General features: G+C 41.9%; 1 protein-coding gene across 3 annotated transcripts; it reads left to right on the forward strand.

Annotated features, from left to right (window-relative positions):
- The first annotated feature begins 2,168 nt into the window (after nt 1–2,168).
- On the forward strand, nt 2,169–7,500 carry LOC135544478 (ADP-ribosylation factor-like protein 3). Of its 3 annotated transcripts, XM_064972121.1 has the most exons (6): nt 2,169–2,512; nt 3,667–3,810; nt 4,364–4,480; nt 4,583–4,633; nt 4,761–4,946; nt 6,637–7,500. In XM_064972121.1, exons 1-6 carry the CDS (start codon nt 2,510–2,512, stop codon nt 6,682–6,684), a joined length of 549 nt encoding a protein of 182 aa, XP_064828193.1. In that variant the 5' UTR covers nt 2,169–2,509; the 3' UTR covers nt 6,685–7,500. The 3 variants fall into 3 exon arrangements, with proteins under 3 accessions (XP_064828193.1, XP_064828191.1, XP_064828192.1); XM_064972119.1 differs by lacking the exon at nt 2,169–2,512 and having other exon boundaries at nt 3,649–3,810; XM_064972120.1 differs by lacking the exons at nt 2,169–2,512; nt 6,637–7,500 and adding an exon at nt 6,193–6,521 and having other exon boundaries at nt 3,649–3,810.
- Nucleotides 7,501–9,795: the final 2,295 nt, after the last annotated feature.

Genomic DNA, 9,795 nt, shown 5'->3' on the forward strand with positions numbered 1-9,795 from the left:
AGTGTTCCCTTTATTTTTTTTTAGCAGTGTTCATATGAAATGAGTAAAGCAGTATGTGAACATTATTAAAGTGACTAGTTATCCATTCTTAAAAGTGACCAGTGATTCCATGTCTAAAGTAACCAGTGATGCCACATTCAAAAAAACTGGGACCTCTTAAAAAATACAAGGTCAAATCATGACGTCAGTAATCTTCATGTCGGAAAGTTGGAGATCGAGAAAGAGGCCCGAGTTCCTGAGTTTGAATTCCGAGTTGGATGACTGTTCAAAATGATTTTTCCCAGTCGGAGCTTGTTTTTTTTCCCAGTCCCAGTTGTTTTGACCCCTCAGAAGTGGGAGATTAACCTCTCCCTCAACGTCAACAAAACAAAGGAGGTGATCGTAGACTTCAGGAAACTGCAGGGGGAGCACCCCCCCCTATCCACATCGAAGGGACAGCAGTGGAGAAGGTGAAAAGCTTCCAGTTCCTCGGCGTACACATCACGGACAATCTGAAATGATCCACCCACACAGACAGTGTGGTGAAGAAGGCGCAACAGTGCCTCTTCAACCTCAGGAGGCTGAAGAAATGTGGCTTGTCACCCAAAACCCTGACAAACTTTTACAGATGCTCAATCGAGAGCATCCTGGTATCACAGCCTGGTACGGCAATTGCACCCTCCTCAACCGCAAAGCTCTCCAGAGGGTTGTGCGGTTTGCACAACGCATCACCGGGGGCAAACTACCTGCCCTCCATGACACTTACAGCACCTGATGTCACAGGAAGGCCAAAAATATCATCAAGGACTACAACCACCCGAGCCACTGTCTGTTCACACCGCTATCATCCAGAAGGCGAAGTCCGTACAGGTGCATCAAAGCTGGGACCGAGAGATAGAAGCTATTTTTCAATCTCAAGGCCATCAGACTGCTAAACAGCAATCACTAACTCAGAGAGGCTGCTGCCTACATTGAAACCCAATCACTGGACACTTTAATAAACGGATCGCTAGTCACTTTAAACAATGCCACTTTAAATAATGCCACTTTAATCATGTTTACATATCTTACATTACTCATATCACATGCATAAACTGTATTTTATACCATCTATTGCACCTTGCCTATGCCGCTCGGCCATCGCTCATTCATATACTTATATGTACATATTCTCATTCACCCCTTTAGATTTGTGTGTATTAGGTAGTTGTTGAGGAATTGTTAGATTACTTGTTAGATATTACTGCACTGTTGGAACTAGAAGCACAAGCATTTCGCTACGCTTGCATTAACATCTACTAACCAATTGTATGTGACCAATAACATTTGATTTTGATTTGAAGAAGGGGCAGGGGTAGCTATAGCTAGCCATACACTCGTAAACAATGGGGTGCACAGAACCAATGAGATGTTCGAGAAGACAGGCTACAGGCTTTGTGCACACTGCCCACAAAATGAGGTGGAAACTGAGCTGCACTTCCTAACCTCCTGCCTAATGTATGACCACATTAGAGACACATTTTTACCCCAGATTACAGATCCACAAAGAATTCAAAAACAAACCCGATTTTGATAAACTCCCATATCTACTGTCTACTGGGTAAAATACCACAGTGTGCCATCACAGCAGCAAGATTGTGACCTGTTGCCACAAGAAAAGGTCAACCAGTGAAAAACAAACTCCATTGTAAATATAACCCATATTTATGCTTATTTATTTTCCCTTTTGTACTTTAACCATTTGTACATCGTAACAACACTGTATATATACATAATATGACATTTGTAACGTCTTTATTCTTTTGGAACTTCTGTGAGTGTAATGTTTACTGTTCATTTTATTGTTTATTTCACTTTTGTATACTATCTACCTCATTTGCTTAGACAAAGATAACAAATGTTTCCCATGCGAATAAAGCCCCTTGAATTGAATTGTTCGAGGGGGGAGCGGGGGTGTTCATGAATGTACCAATGGAATGATTGAGGGGGGAACTGCCGAATTGCGGGCTGCAGTTGCACACTATTGGTCAGGTTTGCCGGTTTATCGATTTGTTGTGCAGCCCAATCAGCCACGCAAAACGGTATTGAGTGACAACAAATCTGCCATATTACCTTATTCGCTTTCCATACACACACACACACACACACACACACACACACACACACACTCACTCACTCCTTTCGACACACCAGCTCGCCTATACTCTCGGCCGCAGTTAGCCATACTTGCGAAATCCCTGCTGTAGACTATTTGTCTGAGTGAGTCACAAGCACTGGAAATGAAGACAATTTAGTAAGAGATCAGTCATTAAGATTGGCCATTCCTATTCATAAAAACTGAAATAATCGCAGATATAAATGGGTCTCGTGCCCGGCCAAATAATGGCCAGGTCGTTGTTTATGGTGACGTCACGGCTACCATAGCTACGGGGAGCTTTTCAGCTGTTCATAATGAATATAGTCAAATGCTACTAGCTCGCTAGCTAATCCACTCACTGAGCCCGAACAGGAGCCACTAGCTGAGCAAACCATGGTAAGTACCCTGCAATATGATCAACATAAAGTTGGAATTGAGCTATATGGCTAAATGCAATATCGTATGGATGAGAGAGTAACGTTAGTCAGTTATCCAAAAAGTGCGACGCGACTAACTTTAACGTAGCTTTTTAACGGCTAACAGTTAACGTTAGCTACAGTACAGCCTGTACCTGCCAACAAGGTCTACCTGGCAGGGCATGCCTATTGTCATTCATGTAAATAATGAATTACCGTTGTTACTGTCAGAACATAACTTTATAACAAATAATACCATGTCTTAACTGTCAAGTAAGGTTACGCATAGACAAGCTATAGCTAGCTAATAACAGTGACAACGTTTCAAATGTTATGGACACATTTTTAACTTGTGGTTGGTAATCAGTTATTTAAACTAACAAGTACGGCTTGATACCATATTACTGATTCCTGCAGTAATAAAGTACCCCAAACCTTTGAAAATACATTCATCCTCCAAGCTGACTACAGAATCACCTGTGACACGTGTAGTCTTTAAATGTATTTAGCTAGTCCTAATTCTTGTTGCCTACTCAGTTTGCATGTAATCTACAGTGATTGTGACATTAACTATGTCACAAGGATGTGGGTAGAGAATCTACTGTCGATTTCGTTGGCTAGATCAAAAAGTACAGTGACAGCAGTGAATAAGAAGACCTCTTAAGCCTCCCTCAACACTGGAAGAGTCTTCGTGCTGTGCACATGTCTCAACTGTCCAATCAAAGGTGGTGTGAAAGTAGGCCATGGCAAGAGGCTAACAGTTAAATCTGTGCTCTTAGTGCTTATTTCCTCCTGCACACAGAGCTCGGGCTCGTCTTGATTAATCTGTGCCATGCCAAACCCAATCACACCAGGACGTTTCGTGATTGGCTGAGGTTACCCGCGGCCCCTGGCCTCTGGCCTCACATTATTTCTGCCCTGGTGTGTTGGCTCTGTTATGCAATAATGTGCTTTCAGGTAACCCTGTTAATAACAGAACAGAAGTTGTTTGTAGCTGGACCACCTGCTGTTAATTATGTTTGAACATAATGCCTTGTTGCCTAGGTTCTTATTTCATTACATAGCTATAACCTAAATACCAACTTGTGCTGTTTGTCATGATGTCACCTGACCTGGATGTGTGATGCACTGCAGGGTTTGCTGTCGATTCTGCGAAGACTGAAGCACTCTCCGGACCAGGAGGTGCGGTTACTGTTGCTAGGGCTGGACAATGCTGGCAAGACCACCCTGCTTAAACAGCTGGCCTCAGAGGATGTCAGCCACATCACCCCTACTCAGGTAAATGTACTGATGTACACATGATTGGGGAGTAATTGATTACATGTAATCAGTTACATATTATCTTATTAGAAGAAACAATACCTGCAATCAGTTACGTTACCATTCAAAATATTGTAATCAGATTACAGATACTTTTGAAAAACTAGATGACTACTTTTATTACTTTTAAATTCAGAAATGATGTAGCCAATTAAAAATAAAATTTAAAAAAATGCAGAGATCACTATGATGACGCACCAAATGCATTTGATGGATCCTTTTTGTGATCTTCTAATGCCTCTTAAGTGGAAAGTAATCTAAAAGTAACAGAGAGTAAACATATTACTTTACTGTGTTTGGGTGTTCCAAAATGTACATTACTGAATACAATTTGACAGGTAACTAGTAACTGTAAAATATTACATTTAGGAAGTAACCTGCCCAACCCTGCATACAGACAATAGCATAAACACAGCTCAGACACTCATGAAAGCATAGTTACACATGCTCACAGTGATCACAAACTGTCCAAAGCATTGCATTGATGGGCACTCTCCTCCTCTGTCCACAGGGATTCAACATAAAGAGCATGCAGTCCCAGGGATTTAAGCTAAATGTTTGGGACATTGGAGGCCAGCGCAAGATCCGCCCGTACTGGAGGAACTACTTTGAGAACACAGACGTACTGGTAGGTCCAAAAAGTTCTGACCACAAATAAATAGAGACAGCTTGATACGGTTGAACCTTTCTACCTGTCACTAATACTCTCCTCTGTCCATCTTCGTCACAGATCTATGTGATTGACAGTTCAGACAGGAAACGCTTTGAAGAGACCGGTCAGGTAAAGCGGCACCAGTCTGTAAAAATGCACAATATTCTATTCAGCTGTCTTCTGATATCCCTATTTTGATGCAGTTATTGATTGAACCCCTCCCCCGCCCTTCTCTTACACACACACAAACACACAGGAGCTGGCTGAGTTGATGGAAGAAGAGAAGTTGAGCATGGTGCCACTGTTGATATTTGCCAACAAGCAGGACCTGATGACTGCGGCTCCTGCATCAGAGCTAGCTGAGGGCCTCAATCTGCACACCATCAGAGACCGGGTATGGCAGATCCAGGCCTGCTCTGCAATTACCGCAGAGGGAGTACAGGTATAAAACACACATCTACGTTGGTTTAGACATTTTTGCAAATGTATTAAAAAGAAAAAACAAATATCACATTTACATAAGTATTCAGACCCATTACTCAGTAAACAACCCAACCAAGCCGCACTGCTTCTTGACACACTGTCCACTTAACTCAGAATCCAGCCACACCAATGTGTCGAAGGAACACCATACACCTGGCGACCCCATCGGCGTGCACTGCGCCCGGCCTGCCACAGGAGTCTCTAGTGTGCGATTGGACAAGAACATCCCTGCCAACCAAACCCTCCCCTAACCCAGACGTGACCCAATTGTGTGCCACCCCATGGGTCTCCCAGTTGCGGCTGGCTCAACAGAGCCTGGACTCAAACCCAGAATCTCTAGTTCCACAGCTAGCACTGCGATGCAGTGCCTTAGACCACTGCCCCACTCGGGAGGCCTCAAAGCCACCCCTGTGTTGTCTTGGCTGTGTGCTTAGGATTGTTGACCTGTTGGAAGGGTTGTTGTCCTGAGCGCTCTGGAGCAGGTTTTCATCAAGGATCTCTCTGTACTTTGCTTCATTCAACCTGATTAGTCTCCCAGTCCCTGCCACTGAAAAACATCCCCACAGCATGATGCTGTCACCACCATGCTTCACCGCACGGATGTTACCAGGTTTCCTCCAGACGTGACGCTTGGCATTCAGGCCAAAGAGTTCAATCTTGTTTTCATCAGACCAGATAATCTTGTTTCTCATGGTCTGAGTGTCCTTCAGAAGACTTTTGGCAAACTCCAAGCTGGCTGTCATGTGCCTTTTACTGAGGATTGTCTTCCGTCTGGCCACTCTACTATACATCCTTGGTGGAGTGCTGCAGAGATGGTTGTCCTTCTGAAAGGTTCTCCCATCTCCACAGAGGAACTCTGGAGCTCATTCAGAGTGACCTTCAGGTTCTTGGTCACCTCCTTGAACATGTCCCTTTTCCCCCGATTGCTCAGTTTGGCCCGAGCTCTAGGAAGAGTCTTGGTGGTTCCAAACTTCTTCCATTTAAGAATGATGGAGGCGACTGTGTTCTTGGGGACCTTCAATGCTGCAAACATGTTCTGTTACCCTTCCATAGATCTGTGCCTCGACACAATCATGTCTCAGAGCTCTACAGACAATTCCTCCGACCTCATGGTTTGGTTTTGTATCTGACATGCACTGTCAACTGTGGGACCTTATATAGACAGGCCTTTGCAAATCATGTCCAATGAATTGAATTTCCCACAGGTGGACTCCAATCAAGTTGTAGAAACATCTCGAGGATGATCAATGGAAACAGGGTGCGCCTGTGCTCAATTTCAAGTCTCATAGCAAAAAGTCTGAATACTTATGATGTAAATATGTTTTTTCTGTTTATCATTTTTTTTATAAATTAGCAAACATTTCTAAAAACCTGTTTTCGATTTGTCATTATGGGGTAGTGTGTGGATGGATGAGGAAAAATATTAATTTAATCCATTTTAGAATAAGGCTGTAACGTAACAAGATGTGGAAAAGTCAAGGGGTCTGAATCATTTCAGAATGCACTGTACACACAAACCGCCCGTACACTACATTTGCACACAACACACACATACTGTACGCACAATTAGAGAGCATCATAGACACTGATTGCACACTAACGTTTAATACTATGCCGGTGTAATATGAGTCTGTTTACTTACTTTATAGGATGGCATGACATGGGTGTGCAAGAACATAGCAGTTCGTAAGAAGTGACGCCAGGGGCATACTTATTCCCAAAGACTCAAACGAAGGGTAGGAGGTGAAAGGTGGAGTGGTGTTCATTATCAAAGCTTTTGACTTGCTGTCATAATATGTTTTTAAAGTATTGTGATATTTTTTTGATTAGATCATGAGCCAGTTGCAATAGAGTAAATACTTTAAAGAGAAACTTTCTGTAATGTTGACATTACCAGCATTTTATTAATGCTTCTCCAGTTGTATATACTGTATATACGTTATTATTTAAACATTTCAATTATTCAGATATTACTCAACTGTCATTTCTGTGTGCTTACTTTTGCCACCTTTTTGTAATAGTCAGGAGGCTTATTATGAAGATGTCTACATTATGAAAGTCGTTTTTTAAGAATGAACAGCTGAATAGACACGACCCACTGGGCACAGACATCAGTTCCAACATCTAGTTTTGATTTACATTTGGTTGAGTTGTCAACTAACTTGAATTCAACGTGAAATAAACAAAAACTTTCACCGTGTCATTGGATTGAGGTTAAAAGTTGGGTGAAAAAAACAACAACATGCCCTTACGTTGATGACATTTAGTTTTCCACGTTGATTCAACGTTATCACATAGATTGTTTTGGGTTGAAATGATGTGGAAACAATGTTGATTCAACCAGTTTTTGCCCAGTGGGTACTTTGTTGCGTGTATGTGATTGAAACTCTGTCCTTAGTACCAGTGGGGCAGGGAAATATCCTGCTCTGTATCAGTAACCAGGTTTCTATCCAACCATTTCATGCCGATTTAATTACCTGAAGCATGAACAAATAAAATGTGTTTGTTCAAAATGGTCTGATCTTTTTGTGTCGGTAAAATAAATAATGCGAGAAATGGCAGTTGAAACGCCTCAATTCGCAAATATTATAATAACTATCATATCGAAGTCAACTTGGAGTCACGCAATGATGTTATGTGGTCCTCCCACTATGATTCGGGAAAGCATGCCGTTTGTTAGTCTAGAGATTAAATAAATGATGATGAATTTTACATGGTTGTGAAAGTGCACGGTGATGAGCTTGATCCACCTTTTCAATAAATATTGAGGGTCTTATTCTTGTGACATGATGATCGATGCTTGGCTACCATTTAACAAACAAATTTTATTGCTCCTATTATCCGTAATAATCTCATCATATAGGTAGCTGACCCACACTGTGGGGCAAATTTGCTATAAGGCTAACTAATCTGTTTTTGTGACAAAGACATCGATAGAGTTGAAAATGTTAACAGATGTTAATGCGAGTGTAGTGAAATGCTTGTGCTTCTAGATCCAACAGTGCAGTAATATCTAACAAGTAATCTAACAATTCCTCAAAAACGACCTAATACACACAAATCTAAAGGGGTGAATGAGAATATGTACATATAAGTATATGGATGAACGATGGCCGAGCGGCATAGGCAAGGTGCAATAGATGGTATAAAATACAGAATATACAGGTGATATGAGTAATGTAAGATATGTAAACATGATTAAAGTGGCATTATTTAAAGTGCCATTGTTTAAAGTGACTAGTGATTGGGTCTCAATGTAGGCAGCAGCCTCTGAGTTAGTGATTGTTGTTTAGCAGTCTGATGGCCTTGAGATAGAAGCTATTTGATGCACATGTACTGACCTCGCCTTCTGGATGATAGTGGTGTGAACAGCCAGTGGCTCAGATGGTTGATGGCCTTGATGACATTTTTGGCCTTCCTGTGACATCCTGTGCTGTAAGTGTCATGGAGGGCAGGTAGTTTGCCCCCGGTGATGCGTTGTGCAGACTACACAACCCTCTGGAGAGCCTTGCGGTTGAGGGCAGTGCAGTTGCCGACAGGATGCTCTCGGTTGTGCATCTGTAAAAGTTTGTCAGGGTTTTGGGTGACAAGCCACATTTCTTCAGCCTCCTGAGGTTGAAGACGCGCTGTTGCGCCTTCTTCACCACACTGTCTTTGGGGGTGGACAATTTCAGTTTGTCTGTGATGTGTATGCCCAGGAACTTAACTTTCCACCTTCTCCACTGCTGTCCCATTGATGTGGATAGGGGGGTGCTCCCTCTGCTGTTTCCTGAAGTCTACGATCTTCTCCTTTGTTTTGTTGACGTTGAGTGAGAGGTTGTTTTCCTGACACCACACTCCAAGTGCCCTCACCGTCTCGTTGTGTCGTCTGCAAACTTGATGATTGAGTTGGACTATGTTATCAAGCACAGACTTTTATCTGTCATAAATCTGTTTCTTGGCAACACACTGGTGGGATAATGTGCATATTGTTATGCAGATTTCAGAATATTCCCATGTAAATCTGTTGCAAATTGGATGGAAACCTAGCTACTAAGGCCCAAGCACCGAATGTCCGACAGGAATGCCTGCGCTTCCACTAGAAAATTACTAGAGGGCACTATTTCTCTACTATTGATCTCCATGACAACGCTTGCTCACGGCACTCACATTTCCACTCTTGTTGCATAGTACTTGTACTGTTTTTCAACAACATACATTTCAACATGTGTATGTGATGAGTTTATGTTATGGGGTTAATTAATTGATCTATATTGGTTGTGATTTTATAGGGTAAAATAAAGTCATTATTCAGTATCCTTTAGGACACAAACAAGCAAAGCAAGAAATGATTTACCCGATTGAAACTTTCCCTTGTTTCTCACTCTCATTGGGCTGGACTAATGTAGTTCGTCTAGACTAGAGAATTTGCACCACTACAATAAAAGCCCCAAATTACTACGAAACGTAACTCTAATGATCTCTGGATTTCGTACCTTAGAATTTGAACACGATCACATTTTATGCATGAGAGTTCTTTCCGTAGTAAAGCAAATACTATGAACTGCACCCAACAATCTCTGACACTGGCGCATTTACAACAATCTCTCTTCAATACATCTCTCTTGCATATACAATAAATCACATAGAATACCTCAACCATTCAGTGAAGTTCTCACCTTGTTCACCATGATTTACCACAAGGCAATTCCATTTTTTTTATTTCTATTTTGTCTTTTATCACAGCCCATACTAATCTGCCTGGGCTGAGTGCTCCACTGTGGTCTTATAGACATTTACATACAACCCTTTTCCAGGACTCTAATAGA

Source organism: Oncorhynchus masou, chromosome 8, assembly GCF_036934945.1.
Source record: "Oncorhynchus masou masou isolate Uvic2021 chromosome 8, UVic_Omas_1.1, whole genome shotgun sequence".
NCBI classification, from domain to species: domain Eukaryota; kingdom Metazoa; phylum Chordata; class Actinopteri; order Salmoniformes; family Salmonidae; genus Oncorhynchus; species Oncorhynchus masou.